The sequence below is a fragment of the Stegostoma tigrinum genome, chromosome X (assembly GCF_030684315.1).
Source record: "Stegostoma tigrinum isolate sSteTig4 chromosome X, sSteTig4.hap1, whole genome shotgun sequence".
NCBI classification, from domain to species: Eukaryota; Metazoa; Chordata; class Chondrichthyes; order Orectolobiformes; family Stegostomatidae; genus Stegostoma; species Stegostoma tigrinum.
The window spans coordinates 6,692,570-6,709,677 of NC_081404.1; the positions used below are offsets into that span (position 1 = coordinate 6,692,570).

Here is a 17,108-nt window from a genome sequence, read left to right on the forward strand (position 1 = left end):
CTCAATTATTCTCAGTGTGCAGAACTGGCTGTCAATGCCATTATTTCATTTTTGTGTTTTGCGTTTAATTGAGGCATTTACATCATGTAAAGGAAGTTTTACTACCCATGGTTGATGGCCATAGGTCGCAGACTACCTTCAACTATTAATTTTTTAGGAAGATTATACTTTGACAGTTCTTCACCTTGCTGGACTGACAGCTGAATGTTGGGAGGCATTCTTTCATACAAGATCATTTAAAAGCTTATCTACTTGATCCTGTTACAGATGAGAGTCCCTTTGCGAGATGACCGAAGGAGCAAATCGATAGAAGAAAGAGAAGAGGAGTATCAACGAGTCAGAGATCGAATATTTGCTCGAGAAGTAAGCCCATAGTAGTTACTGGTATAATGGGTTATTATATTTTGAAAGGCTGTAGAATCATAAGTAATGAAAATGAATTTTGAAAATTTGATAACCATATAACCCTGTTTTTGATGAGTCACATTCATTTACAATAATGAGAATTTAAATTGGGCATTTTCCCTGTTTGTCAATTGAATTTGAGTCAATCAGGTGACCCAAAAACATCCAGCAAAGCCCTTGTATAATTGGTCATTTATCTCACTTTTCTGATGTATCCCAAAGTATTCCATATCCAATTAATTATCTTGCCATACAGTTATTACAGGCAGACATGGAAGGCTTTTTCCACATGTCGAAAAACTGCAATAAGTTCAGTCTTTTAGTGGCTGTCATTGAGGGAAGAATATTGACCAGGACAACAGAAGAGCTTTGCTCATTGTCAGAGCGTGCTGTAGAACTACGGAATGTTTGATGTGAATAATTTTAAAAACAGTGGATAAGTTGTGGGTGTCACTGGCAACACCACTTGTTGCCCATCACTAACTGCTCTTGAATTTAGGTCATTTCAGAGGGCAGGTATGAATAAGCGCCATTGCCACTGGTCTGGAGACACATATAGCCTAGATTAAGTAAGGATGGCAAGTTTCCTCTGCAGTGAACCAAATGGGTTTTTAACATCAATCAATGATAGTCTAATGGTCACTATTACTTAAGACTAATTTTTTGTTCCAGGTTTTTTTTTAAACTCAATTCAAATTTCACCATCTGCCACAATGGGTCATGAACCCATGTCCTCAATGCATTAGCCTGGGCCTCTGGACTGCTAATCCAATGATATTGCTACAACATCACCACCTCTCCATGTGAGTGATGGTCTGTGGGTGATGAAGAGCCATGATTCATACTGTGTTTAGAAAATTTTTCACCCATAAAGGAAAACTTAAGGTTTTTAGATCAATTTAATTCTTAAGATTTGTAAAATACTCTGTTTTCTCTTTCAGTCTTCATACAATGGCTATCTAATGGAAAGCAGGTCAGTGTCAGTGTGCGCAGCGCTTGTGCATGTGTTTGCTTCTTTTAATTCAAAGAATGTCCCAAACTTTTAGAAAAACATTTATCTTTCTAATACAATCAACAGAGTCTCCAAAGAAGGCAGTTCTTCTAGTTTGCAAAAAAGGAGGCAGCTTTTTAGGTATTCAATTATTTATTTGGAGCTCTAGCTTCTTAAAGAGCCAGTGCATGGCTGTTGGTCATTGGATGGCTTTGCAATGTGTTTGTCATTGTTCTGTCTACTCTCTGTCACTGACAATTTTTTGTTCTTTGCTGGTTTATATCTGTGAGTACACAAGTTCATACTGCCAACGCTGGCTGACCAAATACTTCCTTTGAACTGGTTAATTAATTTCCAGTTTTTCTTTACTTAAATCACAGTGCTGATTTTGTTTTGTGTTGAATAATTAACTATATCAGAAACAAGTGCCCTTGTGCTCTGGTGTTCTGGTTGAGGGTTCCAGGTTGGCTACGAGGGCAGTCAAGAGATGCTTTTATTTGGTTGCAATAACTTAGTTCAAACGGTTTTCAGCGCTTACTGATAGTTTATTTTTCCTCTCCTTTTTGGTATCCAGTATCTCACATAAAGTGGCAAATGTAAACTTTATAGGAAGTCAAAATTATATTAAGATCAGCTGTAGCTGATTGAAATTTTGCTGCAGTTACTTTGAGTGATTGCAATGTATTTTAATCAGTCTGAGAGAAGTAGACTACTATAGTGGTTTGTTGAAGTGTTTGCATGTAATTGAATTACTTGATGTGTTTACCTACTGCAACTTATTGTATCAGTTTATATTCACTCTGCTAGCTTTACATTGTAGTAATATTGTACTTGATCAGCATTGAGGGAAAATATGGCTGTAAACCATATTGATAGTTTGAGGCTTTGTAAATGTCTTAACACTATCTGTAACAAACATTAACTATCTTTCCTTGACCTTCCCATCTTGTCTACAGCTTTTGACACAATTGACCACACTGTCTTAATCAAGTCCCTCTCCATTATTGCCCAACTGAATTAACACTATTCTCTGTTCTTATCCATCTAGTCGAAGCCAGAGGATCACCTGCATTGTCTCCTGTTCCCAGTCCTGTGGTGAACTTTTGTTGTCCATGAAGGCTTAATCCTTGGGCCCCTTCCGATTTCAAATCTGCGACATCATCTAAAAGCATAATTAGTTTTCAGATATATTCTGACAATGTCCAAATGAACTTCTCCAACACTTCCCTTGATTCGTCCACTTCCTTTAAATTGTCAGACTGCTTATCTGACATCCAATACAGGATGAGAAGAAATTTTGTCCAACTAAATATTGGGAGGCTTTGTCCTTCCACAAACTACTTTCTCATGCCACCAGCTCCATCCCCATCAAATTCCTTCCACCCATTACTGTTTTGTTGCTTTCTAAGTAAGCAGTGCCTTGATTTTAAATTCTCATATTTGTTTTGTAAACTGTCCATTATGTTACTTTTTCCTATCTCTCATCTCCTTGAGCCCTGCAACCCTCTGCCATTATCTATTGTGGCTTTTTGCACATCCACAATTTTAATTACTCCATCACTGGCAGCCATGTCTTCACCTATCAAGGCCCTAAGCTCTAAATTCCCTGCCTGATCTTCTCTGCTTCTCTTTTCTTCTCCTTTACAAAACTTCTTATATCTGACCAATTGACTGAGGTTTTGGTCCTAATTATCCCCTTATTGAGCTGATGTCAAGTTTTATTTGATCATGCTCCTATAAGGTGCCTAAGGATGTTTTATGATGTTAAAGGCATTACATAAATGCAGCTTTTATTGAATATGTGTGCAGACAATTTTGCACTTTTGATGTCTGTTAGCCCCTTTACCAAGTATTCATATTTGTAGCAGTATTGATCATTTATTATGACAGCTTGGTTTTAAAGTGAGGCAATTTATTCTTATTCGCAAGATATGTTACGTAGGCCAGTGAGGTGCTAGAATAGATAGATGGGTCTAAGGAAGCACTTTTCATGTTTGATGTGCTGGTATTTTTGTTCGTTTGTTGCATTTTGTGAAAATGCTGGGCATGAAGCCTTGAAAAGCACCACCAACCATATCATTGTGGCAAAATTTGTGCAATACTTTATAGGCTTTTTGATGTTTAAAGTGAACAAGAAACAAAAGGCTTATAATTCTGATAAGCAGGAAACACTTGCGTCGAAGCAAAGGTGAATCCTCATGGAGTAATGCAGAAATCAGAATACTTTGCTGCAGTGAGGTCTTTTCAGCAAGTCACTGATTCATGTCTCCATTGTTGCAGAGGAAACCGAGAGTGCCTGAGTAGAGCTTCTAGCAGCCGTCAAAGCAGCACTGAGAATGAGCTGAAGACCTCTGAGCCTCGGCCATGGAGTAGCACGGACTCTGACAGCTCCAACCGCAGTCTGAAGCCGCCTGTAACTAAAGCAAGCAGCTTCAGTGGAATTTCCATCCTGACACGAGGGGATAGCATTGGCAGTAGTAAGAGTGGAAACAGGGTCTCCAAAACAGGTGCGCATGTTGATGCTTCATTTTGGAGTTGTTTTCTGTCCTGCTGTTTCATAAATAATCAGTTGATTTCAATGCTCTTCTTGCTCAGGCGGAAGGTATGTTTTTCTCCTGCTCAGTTTTCATTTTGACATGTCATCCCTGCCCAAGTAATTTGATTCTGTGGACTCATCCAATGTCCTTCTTGCACTGACTGCCACATGTTGTGTTCAAAACTCTGGAGCAGCCATCCCATTTCCTTTCCAAAAGCAAAACACTCCCAGTGCTGGAAGTTGCAAATCAAAAGTGAAACACTCAAAATGCTGAGCAGGTCAGGCAGTATCCGTGGTGGGAGAAACAGAGTTAACATAAAGATAGGAGCAGGACTATGTCATTCAGCCCCTTAAGCCTGCTCTTCCATTCAGTTAAATCGTGGCTGATCATTTACTACAACATTGCTTTCCAGTGCTATTCCCATAATTCCTTGATGTAGTTTGTCTCCAGATATCTATTGGTTTCTCTTTAAAACCTGCTCAATGACTGAGCTTCCACAGTCCTCTGTGGAAGAGAATTTTCCATCTCTTGAGTGAAGAAGTTACCCCTCATTTCAGTTTCAAGTAGCCTATCACATTATCAGTCACTGACCTGAAATGTTCTCTTTGTTTCTGTTATGCTTGACCTGCTAAGCATTTCCAGCATTTTCTTTCCATCCTCATGGAGTAGTATTCGTCTGCCATGTCATGTCTGCCTACTAAGTTGGCTAAAATTGATAACTCATCATGAGGAAACGTAGGAACAAACTGTGCCCTGTGACTCTGCTGCAAAACGTTGCCTCACTCAGATTGCAGCCTGTTATACTGTCACTCCTTTTGTGCTATGTTCATGCATATGAATTGTAAAATGTTTGGAGATGCTCATTCCACACTTCACCCAGGCACCCATAAAACCAATAGATAAAAATTTCAGGATGGTAAGCAACTGTACTTGCAGCTCTGACAACTTCTTCACGTGCTAAAAGGATGTTGTGCTGTTACAGAACAAAGTAGCAACTATTGATCCCATCACCTGTGTCACTGGAGCCTTTCCATTTTGGACTGCAACTTTCAAGGCGTATGCAGTCTCCTCACAAGGAGGCAAAAATATGAACCACGTTTGTTTTGTAGCCTTTATTTCAGGGTTGAAACAAAATTCCTGCTACAACTGTTGTTTCCTTTTAAACCTGAATTTCTTGTGGGATTTCCTACCACTTGTCTTCATCCGCTCATCAGCAAATGTTTGTTCAGATGTTGAACTGAGGCACAAATTGTGCAATCTGAGAATGTGAATTCCTGTGTATATTTCACACAGAGGAAACAGAATAAATTGAGAAAAAGTTGAAATCCAATCCAAATCTTTAAGAAACTGAATTTTTAGTCTATTCGAAATTCATGTATTTCCATTATATCATGATGTTTTTTCAGATACTCTGTTAGGATGTTTGTGTCACACGCAGACTGTGCATCTTTTTTTTGTTGTGGTATGAACTGAGCTTGTGTGGCCTGCAAGAATTGAACAATGTAATTAAGTAAATTCTGCTTGTTTTGGCCATGTACGTATGTTTGTACAGCTGTCGAGTAGAGCTTCATAAGGTTACTCCTTCTGTGTTGTAAGAATTGGGACTCCTGTTCTAGGTTTGCCTCTTGGGACACCTGAATTAACATCATCAAGCTACGTGCAAGCCTCTGCACAGCAACCTGGGAGGACCGTCCTGTCGAATTCTGCACAACAGCAGCAACTGCCACCCACACCTCAGCAACAACCAATGACCAATCACATGATAACACAGGTGGGTCAGCATTCATGGTCTCTTCCCCTTAAAATTGCACTTGATTATCTGGCTGTGTTGGTGCAGAAGCTGAGGGCTGCCAAGTTAGATGTGAATTGAGGATTAAAACATTATAAAACATTCTGTACAGTGGAGTTTGCTTATTATCATATTTTATCCAAATCCTTTTACTGCCTCTATATAACCAAAATGTTCCAGGAGCAAAATGCGCTTCTGTATATGCTCCAAGGAACTGTCCAATAGTTGTTAGAATTTTACTTTTTCTTTCCCCCATGTCCCAAAATATATTCAAATCAGTGACCTTGACTATGTTGTTTTGAGCTGCTTGATTTCAATTTCACATTATCTTGATATTGGTTGTTTTAATCAGCAGTTGAATGAAAAGATCTGCTCAAATCTCCTCACAGCCACTGCTGATGGCCGCTTTTCATTTTTGGTCATGTGTTCTACTTGACACAACAATGACAGCTGATCAGCTCCATCCGAATGCTTTCATTGTTCTAATTTAGGAATCAAAATATTTTGCGAAGACAACAATACAACTTGTAGTGAAGCAACTTGCATAACATGAGCAAAAATTTAAGAACAAGTGTTTGTATGGATGTGCCCTATTATAGGAAGTTTGAATGCATAAATTAGACCTGTTTGGTATACTTTTCTTTTTCCTGTTTTCTTATCCAGTTCTCATGTTTGGTTTCATATGCATTTAGTGCGTGGAAAGCTTGATCATATATTTCCAGGCTTTGTTACCATGGCTGGGTTGGGATGCAGCTACACTGGTGAAGTAGGCGAGGTTGATGTTGTCCTCACTCACTATTGGCAACCATGTACTTTGCATCATAAATTACTTTATAGTGATTAGATATAGCTGAGCTTTTTTTATTGTCACACCTCTAACCCACGGTCTTAAATCAGTGTAGGACCTATACTGAAACCAGAAATTGTGCACACAGAGTTGAACTTTAGCCTGAAGCCTATTGTCCAGTACTACACTAAGGAGGTAGTTGCACATCTTTTTACCATTCGTGGTTTAGATTTGTGGGACATTGAGACCTGTTCTGGGACTGAGAGACCTACACAGACCAGATTGATTGCATTTTGACAGTCCAAAGACGGTCGTTATGAAATAGTTTGCTAGTTCTGTTCAAGAGCATTTAAACTAATTTGACAGAGTAGGAACCAGGATGTAGCATTAGGAAGGATAAATAAGATTCACGAAGGATTGGGAGAGACAGATCCAAATGGGAAAAAAAATCAGGTATTAGGTGGGGTCAGACTCAAAGGTAAAGCAGCGAGTTCTAATTTAGGTATACAGTGAATGCATGGAAATACATAGTGCATGGTAAATAAAGGTAATGAACTGCCAGCACCAATAACCACGTGAGAAACCGATGATGTTGCAGTAACTGAAACCTGGCTGAAGAGCAGGAATGGACACAAAATATTCCTGGAGGCAAGGGGTTCTGGAAATATAGGAAAGGAGAGGAGGAGGAGTAGCAGTAGTCTTAAGGAGGATATTACAGTGTTGGGGAGAGAGTTAGGATGTCTTGGAAGACTCAAGGATAGAATCTGTTTGGTTAGAGCTAAGAAAGAACAGAGATAATATTACATGACTGGATGTATTCCACTGCATATATTCTATAGAGAAATTACACAGAAATGATGAAATCTGCAGTGTTAAAATTGGGGTCTTCAAATATTTTAAAATTAGGACAGAGGGGATAAAGAGTTTTCTTAAATATGTTTTGAAGAATTTTCTAGATCGATACCTTCCTGACCTAGCAAGGGTGGAATCTTTGCAGGAACTGTTTTTGGGAATTGAGATGAGCTATGTATCAGTGCTATGAGACGTTGAGTGAGCCATTATCACAGTGAAGCAAGGTTTAAGTTGGCTATGGAAAAGGATAAAAAGCTGCTTAATAAAAGTCAGAGGAGGAGCATTGTGAAAAATGGAATCAAAAATTTACAGGCAAAACTTGTGAGCAATGAGCTGCCGTTAATAAACAGACTGTTCTGATGGTCAAAGTGCATTCCTACAAGGAGAAAAGGTAGGGCAAGCAAAATTAGAGCTCCATGGATGAAATGAAAGGAGAGTAGAATATAGCACAAAATGAGTGCAATTGATCGATGTTAGATTGATAATACAAAGTGAGAACCAGGGTGAAAATGTAAATAAGATGCAACAAAGTAGTATGAAAAGAAGCTAGCAGCTAAAATCAAAAGGAGTACGAAGGTATGCAGCCAGTATTGGCTAAAAGGGATTTCCTCATCGGAACAGAAGAGGTTAAGTGAGTATTTTGCACCTGTGCTTTACCAAGAAAGAAGATGTTGCCAGACTTTAAAGGAGTTCAGCATAAGTTGAACAATAATAGAGGCCGAAGTCCCATATATTTTTCTAACCACCCTCTCCATTTCAGCTGCCATCTTCAAAGATTGATGCACATGCACCTGTTGATTTTAGGCAGTTTGCAATTACAGTTATCTAATCTAGACAATCAGTGATTTGTAGCAGTTCTGTAATAATTTAGCTACTTTGTTAAGAACGGCAGTTTAGATGTGATACATTAGTTAATTTGGTAAATAAAGCATAAAACTGTGGCAATTGGGAACAGTTCACTGATACCATAGGACAAACAGGCTGTTGGTGTGGAATGTATTAGTCTTGTTAAAGTTGTGGAGGCAGCATCTTCTGTCTAGCTGAGGTATTAGGGAACTCTTGCCTGATCTTCCTTCTCCTTCCTTCTGGTCCATCTTTGATCTGGAGAAGACAACTTTGAGCATCACACACTAACTGCTTGATAAGGATTCTTGCCTAAGAGCCCCATCTGATGAGAACTGTTCAATGGGGACTGCTCCCTGTAGAGACCACCTGATGAGGGCTCCCTTCTGCCCCAAGCACTTAATGAAATACCTGATGTCCAGGGGTGGGTTATTCAGTCAATGTCGATCAGTTTTCTGAATCCTTTAGACCAATTACCGTAGGCAGCTGCTCATGACACCAGAAATGACCATTGTCCCTTCATCCGCCTTCATCTGAGGGTTAATTTACTATTCTTTCTAAGAACAAATCCAATGTCTTTTCATAAACAGCACATTGAAATTAGGGTACACTTGACACCAGATCAATTTTTGACACTACTTCAGTGGGCATGGTAACTGCAGTGCATCTCAATACTTCCCTTTTGTTTTCCTATGCTAGACTTTTGAAAAGTTAATCAATGCTATAAAAGCTGTGAAATGAAAGCTTATGCTATTCAGTAAATACGAAGAAGATTGAATTTGTAAGGGACCCCAATTTCCAACAGACTGTAGGTCCCTCTGCCCCTGCACAATCTTTAGAACTGTGCCATTAAGTCTATATTGCTTCTCCTTATGCCTTCTGCTAAAATACATCAGCTTTCTCTTCTCTGTCTGAAAATTCAGCTGTCATTTACCCACCCATTCTGCTAGACTATAGATATTTTTCCTTTCGATTGGTAGTATCTTAGCTGTCTGCCGCAACTGTGTTTGTTATCAGTGGAACTGTTTGAAATGTTACTCTGCAATTCAATATTCAAGACCTGCGTAAAGACCCAAGGTCCTAGCACTGTCCCTTGCTCTCCCTGAACTTCTGCCTTTGTTTTATCATCCCACTAGGCTGTTTCTGCTCTCACTCTGTGCTCCTACCTCATTGATCTCCCTGCTGGCCTCACCGTGCTCCCATACTGAGTACAAAATTCTAACAGAGATGAACGGACAAGACGCACAAGAGGAAGTTCCCCTGTTTGGGCCAATCTAGAACCAGAGTCACAGTCTCAGGGTACACGGTAGTCCAGTTAGGACTGAGATGAGGAAACGTTTAAAAGCCAAAAGAACTGCAGATGTTGTAAATCAGAGACAAAAATAGAAATTGCTGGAAGACCTCTGCAATTCTGGCAGCATCTGTGGAGAGAAATCAGAGTTAACATTTCACGCCAAGTGAAAGGTCACACTGACTTGACCCAAAATGTTAATTCTGATTTCTCTCCACAGATGCTGCCAGACCTGCTGAGCTTTTCCTGTCATTTCTATTTTGGTCTCTGAGGTAACATTTCTCCTCTCAAAAGGTAGTGAACCTGTAGAATTCTCTACCATAGAAGGCCGTGGAGGCCAAGCCACTGAATATATTCAAGGAAGAGATAGATACAATTTTAGATTTTAAAGGCATCAAACAGAATCGGGAAAAGCAGGAATATCGTAAAGAGATAGAGGAACAGGCATGATCAAACGGAATGGTGGAGCAAGCTTGAAGGGCCGATTGGCCTATTTCTGCTCCTAGTTTCTGTTTCTGTGACTGGGCACATAGAAGTATAACGTCTTTTATACTTTGATGCTCATCACGCTGTGTATCTCTTAAGGTAAACAGTGCACCACTAGCCAGAGGAACAGAAACCAGTTGTTAAATTGAAACTGATTCCATATTGGGTCAACTACATAGCCAAAACTCCTCTGCTAATTGAAAGAAGCTTTAGTCACATGTTTCTGAACCCTTGGCCTGGTTCAGTAAAAATAAAGTTTAATGTCATTATTGGTACAAACGACAGAGGTAAAACATATTGTCGTTGGTAGCAAGGGTGAAAATGAAAAAGGGATAAGGTTCAAAAAGCAGTATTTAGAGAGTTAGGAAGTAAGTTGAAAAGTAGGACTTCAAAGGTAGTGATCTCAGGATTGCTACCAGTGTCATGTGCTAGTCAGAGTAGAAATAGGATAAATCAGATCAACATTTGACTGAAGAGATGGTGCAAGGTGAAATAACTTCACAGAGGCCAGTAACCCGTCATCAAATCACCCTTTAGCTACCCATGGAGAATCCATGACACTAATACAGCTCCCTCAGAGTGAGCAGAACCTACATAGAACATAGAACATTACAGCACAGTACAGGCCCTTCGGCCCTCGATGTTGTGCTGACCTGTCATACCGATCTCAAACCCATCTAACCTACACTATTCCATGTACGTCCATATGCTTATCCAATGACGACTTAAATGTACCTAAAGTTGGCGAATCTACTACCGTTGCAGGCAAAGCGTTCCATTCCCTCACTACTCTGAGTAAAGAAACTACCGCTGACATCTGTCCTATATCTTTCACCCCTCAATTTAAAGCTATGCCCCCTTGTGCTCGCCGTCACCATCCTAGGAAAAAGGCTCTCCCTATCCACCCTATCTAACCCTCTGATTATTTTATATGTTTCAATTAAGTCACCTCTCAACCTTCTTCTCTCTAACGAAAACAGCCTCCAGTCCCTCAGCCTTTCCTCACAGGACCTTCCCTCCATACCAGGCAACATCCTAGTAAATCTCCTCTGCACCCTTTCCAAAGCTTCCACATCCTTCTTAGAATGCGGTGACCAGAACTGTACGCAGTACTCCAAGTGCGGCTGCACCAGAGTTTTGTACAGCTTCACCATAACCTCTTGGTTCCGGAACTCGATCCCTCTATTAATAAAAGCTAAAACACTGTATGCCTTCTTAACAGCCCTGTCAACCTGGGTGGCAACTTTCAAGGATCTGTGTACATGGACACCGAGATCTCTCTGCTCATCTGCACTCCCAAGAATCTTACCATTAGCCCAGTATTTTGCCTTCCGGTTACTCCTACCAAAGTGCATCACCTCACACTTGTCCGCATTAAACTCCATTTGCTACTTCTCAGCCCAGATCTGCAGCTTATCTATGTCTGTCTGCAACCTACAGCATCCTTCGTCACTATCCACAACTCTACCGACCTTAGTGTCATCTGCAAATTTACTAACCCATCCTTCTACGCCCTCATCCAGGTCATTTATAAAAATGACAAACAGCAGTGGACCCAACACCGACCCTTGCGTTACACCACCAGTAACTGGACTCCAGGATGAACATTTCCCATCAACCACCACCCTCTGTCTTCTTTCAGCAAGCCAATTTCTGATCCAAACTGCTATATCTCCCACAATCCCATTCCTCTGCATTTTGTACAATAGCTTACTGTGGGGAACCTTATCGAACGCCTTGCTGAAATCCATATACACCACATCAACCGGTTTACTCTCATCTACCTGTTTGGTCACCTTCTCAAAGAACTCAATAAGGTTTGTGAGGCACAACCTTCCCTTCACAAAACCGTGCTGACTATTCCTAATCAAATTATTCTTTTCTAGATGATTATAAATCCTATCCCTTATAACCTTTTCCAACACTTTACCAACAACTGAGGTAAGGCTCACTGGTCTATAATTACCAGGGTTGTCACTGCTCCCCTTCTTGAACAGGGGAACCTCATTTGCTATCCTCCAGTCTTCTGGCACTATTCCTGTAGACAATGCTGAGTTAAAGATCAATGCCAACAGCTCGGCAATCTCCTCCCTGGCTTCCCAGAGGATCCTAGGATAAATCCCATCCGGCCCAGGGGACTTATCTATTTTCACACTCTGTAGGATTTCTAGTACCTCTTCCTTGTGAACTTCAATCCCACCTAGTCTAGTAGCCTGTATCTCAGTATTCTCCTCGACAACATTGTCGTTTTCTAGAGTGAATACTGTTGAAAAATATTCATTTAGTGCTCCCCCTATCTCCTCTGACTCCACACACAACTTCCCACTACTATCCTTGATTGGCCCTAATCTTACTCTCGTCATTCTTTTATTCCCTAAATACCTATAGAAAGCCTTCGGGTTTACCCTGATCCTATCCGCCAACAACTTCTCATGTCTCCTCCTGGCTCTTCTGAGCTCTCTCTTTAGGCCTTTCCTGGCTACCTCGTAGCCCTAATTGAGCCTTCACATCTCATCCTAACATAAGCCTTCTTCTTCCTCTTGACCAGAGATTCCACTTCCTTCCTAAACCACAGCTCCCGCGCTCTACAGCTTCCTCCCTGCCTGACAGGTACATACTTATCTAGGACACACAGGAGCTTTTCCTTGAATAAGCTCCACATTTCTAATATGCCCATCCCCTGCAGTTTCCTTCTTCATCCTATGCTCCCTAAATCTTGCCTAATCTCATCGTAATTGCCTTTCCCGCAGCTATAACTCTTCAGACCTCCATCATTGATAGTGTTTTGCTTTTATTAAATATAGCTATGTCTGTGGTGTGCGCATTTCCCATCTCACACTTCAGAAGGTGTAAAATACAGGCAGTCAGGCCTGGTGCGACTCTCTTGCTGCCTCGAGTTTGCAGACTGGCAGCGACTACAATGGCTTGTGGGCCTGAATCCTGAAGAAAATGTTGACTGTTTGGCCCAGGCTTGGCTTTGTTTTGGGGTATTGATGTGGGCTGACAGAGAGTCCCACTGTTTAAGATATATTCTGAGAGAGGCGATGCAATTGCCTTCACTCAAGTGACGTTCGCCAAGCTTAGTCAGCCTGGTGTGGGTGTTCACTTCCATCAACATACCCTGCAACTCATATACTTCACTTGCCCCATTTTCTAATGACAATTGTAATGCCTGTTTGAAGTCCACTTGTGCTTCATTTGGTAGGATCTTTTACATTGTTACATCATTAATTCCTCATATGAAACGGTCTCTTAGCATCTCATAAAGGGTTAAACCAAAGTCACAGGCCTCTGCCAGTCATCTTAACATTGTCAAAAATCCTGATGCTGATTCCCCTGGTTCTTGAATTGCTGAGTAAAACCAATCATGTCTCAGAATTAGAGGAGTCTTGGGATCATGATATTCCTTACAAAACATGTCAAATCTTGAAAGATTTTAGCATCTGCTGCCTCAGGAATGTTAGTGTCCTACTAAATGCTGCACGTCCACATGAGAATTCCTTGTTGCTTTTCATTTACCCCACTGTCATTTGCCAGGGGTAAAAAAAATATTCTTTCCACATAGTGGGCTCAGTCATTGACAGCAGAATTGAATTAGTCAAGTTTCCCAAATAATTGCCTGAACTCAAAGACAACTGTTGCAAGTGAATTTCTCCAGGAGCGTTTTTTTTCTCTCATCGCTGGTGAAATAACTCCACGGAGAGGGGTATCCCATCAACAAGTCACCCTTTATTTACAAGTGCATTGTACTTGACACTGGTCCGGCTTCATCAGAGTCAACACCCAGATAGACCAGAACCTCTGACATGCCTGTTTATATCTGTCAGCCAGGGCTCCCTGATTGGACCGGGTTAACTCATTTTCTGTGAGGTCTATATGGCTGACCTTATTACACTCCCTGCACAAGGGGGAGGGTTTCAAGTTGCTGGGACATTGGGCATGTTTCTGGGAGAGGTGGGACCAGTACACCTGGGCAAGGCTGGCTCTGATGTCCTTGGGGGAGCATTTGCTCGAGCCATTTAGTGGTGATGGGGCAAGGGTGCTTTAAACTAAAGTAGCAGGGAATTGGGAACCTATACATGGGGTCAGAGGCCAAAAGACAGAAAAGCGATTAAAGAAAGTAATAGACAGGAAATCAAGGATCAAACAGAGACATAAGCAAAAGACAATGGGAAGAGGGCAAATGTTGTCAAAAAGATATGATGTGGAGGTGCCAATGTTGGACTGGGGTGGATAAGGTCAGAAATCTCACAACACCAGGTTATTGTCCAACAGGTTTATTTGAAAACAAAAGTTTTTGGAACCTCACTCTTTCTTCAGGTGTTAGTTCTTTTGGGATCTTTTGAACTTTCTTGCATTTCTGTAGAAGCCTGATGTATGTGTCGATATGCATGATCTTCTTAGAGATCCTCTCCACTTAGAGCTGGCAGTTGGTTGTGTCAATGGTTAAAAAGGTAAGCCTTGATGCTTTGTGCTTTAGCATGCAGAGCATTCACAATAAAGTGGATGAATTGATTGTGCAAATAGATGACAACAGGTATGATACAGTTGGGATTATGGAGCCATGGCTCCAGGGTTAGGTATTCAGTATCTAGGAAGTACAGATAAAAAGGAAAAGGTGATGGAGTTGCATTACTGTTTAAAGAGCAAATTAACACAATAGTGAGTAAAGATAGTAGGTCTGACGATGTGGAATCTGCATGGGTAGAGCTGAGAAATGCCAAGAGGGAAAAGGAATTAGTGGGGGTGTGTGAATCCTCAAACTGTAGGGTTGACGTTGAGAATGCCATTCAACTGGAAATTAGGGGTGTATGCAATAAAGGAACATCTGTAAATATTGGTGAGGTTTATCTGCATGTAGGTTGGGGAAATCAAATGAGTAACGGTGCTATAGAGTAGGAATTTTTGGAGTGTACACAGCATGATTTTCTGGACCGATAGATTGAGGAACCAATGAGAGAACAGGCTATACTAGACTGGGTATTGTGTAATGAGAAAGAAATAATTGACAATCTAGCTGTGCAAAGCCCATTGGATTGAGCGACTGTAATATAATAGAGTTGCTCATCAAGTTGGAGAGTGCTGTGATTGCTTCTGAAAATAGGATCCTGAATCTAAATAGAGGAAACTACAATGGTATGAGGCAGGATTTGGCAATGACAGATTGGAGGATGCTACTTAAAGAGTTGACAGCGGAAAGGCAATGACAAACATTCAAAGAGTGCATGGGTGAGCAGCAACAATTGTTTATTCCTGTCTGGTGCATAAGTAAAATGGGAAGTGTGGCCATACCATGGCTTACAAGGGAATTCAGAAATAGTATTAGATCTAAAGAAGAGGCATACCAGAACAGAAATTGCTATAGAAACTACGTTGGTCTGGCAGCATCAGTGGAGAGAAAGTAGAGTCAACGTTTCGGGTCCATAAACCCTTCTTCAGAATCGAACACAAATTGATCAGAAGAAACACAGATCTGAAGAGTGGGAGCAATTTAGAATTCAACAAAGGAAATCAAAGAGACTGACTAAGAGGGAGATTAAATAGAATCTGAGCGTAAGCTTCTGGGGAATATAAATACCAGCTGTAAAAGTTTCTGTAGGTATGTGAAGAGAAAAAGATTGGTGAAGACCAAGTTTGGGTCCATTCCAGTCAGAAACAGGGGCATTTATATTGGGAAACAAAGAAATGTCTGACCAGCTAAGTACATGTTTTGGTTCTTTGCTCACAAAGGAGGACACAAATAATATACCAGAAATGTTGGGAAACACAGGGTTTAGAGAGGGGGGACCTGAAGGAAATCAGGAGGGAAAGGCATTGGGGAAATTGATGGGATAGAAGGTTGATAAATCCCCAGAGCTTGATAACCTACCTCCCAGAATCCTTAAGAAGGTAACCCTAGAGAGAGTGGATCCATTGTTCTCATCTTCCAAGAACAGTTCCTAAAGATTGGACGGTAGCTAATGGCACTCCACTGTTTTAAAAGGAAGGTAGAGAGAAAACCAGAATTACAGATGAGTTTGCCTGACAATTGTAGTGAGGCAAGTACTAGAATCCATTATAAAAAGTTAAAAACTGAGCATTTGGTAAAGAGTGACAGGATTGAACACTGCGCATATATTTGCAAAAGGGGAATCATCCTTGACAAATATACTGGAATTCATTGAGGATGTGACTTGTAGGTTGTTGAGGGGAACCAGTGGATGATGTTGTAGACTTACATGCTGAGCTGGTGTGTTTGAATGCAGTCGTTTCATCACCCTGCTAGGTAACATCACCAGTGCAGCTCTGGTGAAGCGTTGGTGTTCCGTCCCACTTGTTATATAAATGCCTCGGTTTGCTGGGGTGGTTGGCATTGCTTCTGGTTGTTTTTCAGTGTTTTTTATATTAGGTCCCGTTCAATTTGTTTGTTAATGGATTTCCTGTTGGAATGTCAGGCCCTCCAGGAATTCCCTGGCATGCCTCTGTTTGGTTTGCTCTATGATGGATGTGTTGTCCCAGTCAAATTTTTGTCCTTTGTCCGTGTGTATTGAGACCTGTGAGAATTGGTCGTGTCTCTTGGTGGCTAGTTGGTGATTGGTATGCTTATCGAGTACCTTTTCTTCCAGTTTGGCCTATGTAATGTTTTTCACAGTCTTTTATTGTATTTTGTATATTATGTTAGCTTTATTGGTTGTGGGTATGGGATCCTTTACGTTTGCCAGTAGCTGTCGCAGGGTGGTTGTTGGTTTGTGGGCTACCCTGATACTTAGGGGCCTGAGTAATCTCGTGGTTGTCTGTGATGTGCAGTAGGGTGGCCAGTGTGCCTGGCTATGTTGTGTTGTCTTGTTGTGGTCTGTTGCGGAGGTAATGGCAGATTCTGCTTTTTGGGTATCCATCAACAAACACATTAAACCGGACCTGATGTGCAAACCACTGAAAAACAGAACTGGAAGTAATGCCAACCACCCCAGCAAACCGAGGCAGATAAATAACAAGCAGTTTACAACATCAACCTTTCACCAGAGGTGCACTGACAATGTTATCTGGCAGAGTGACGAAACGTCTGCAACCAAACCCACCAGCTCGGCGAACAAGTCTACAACTTCATCCACAACCTAAGCTACAAATCTCAAAAACTTTGAACCAGT

General features: G+C 41.0%; 1 protein-coding gene across 13 annotated transcripts in view; it reads left to right on the forward strand.

The window, feature by feature from the left end:
* The window catches only part of LOC125448288 (R3H domain-containing protein 2), a 265,250-nt gene that overhangs the window by 177,575 nt on the left and 70,567 nt on the right, over nt 1-17,108 (forward strand). For 11 of the 13 annotated variants that reach the window (XM_059643331.1, XM_048523499.1, XM_048523500.1 and 8 more), the window contains 5 exons: nt 268-363; nt 1,347-1,378; nt 1,484-1,537; nt 3,677-3,903; nt 5,550-5,704. In XM_059643331.1, the coding sequence (XP_059499314.1) occupies nt 268-363; nt 1,347-1,378; nt 1,484-1,537; nt 3,677-3,903; nt 5,550-5,704 (564 nt within the window). The remainder of the gene's footprint in view (nt 1-267; nt 364-1,346; nt 1,379-1,483; nt 1,538-3,676; nt 3,904-5,549; nt 5,705-17,108) is intronic. The other 2 variants (XM_048523495.2, XM_048523498.2) reach the window with 1 other exon arrangement.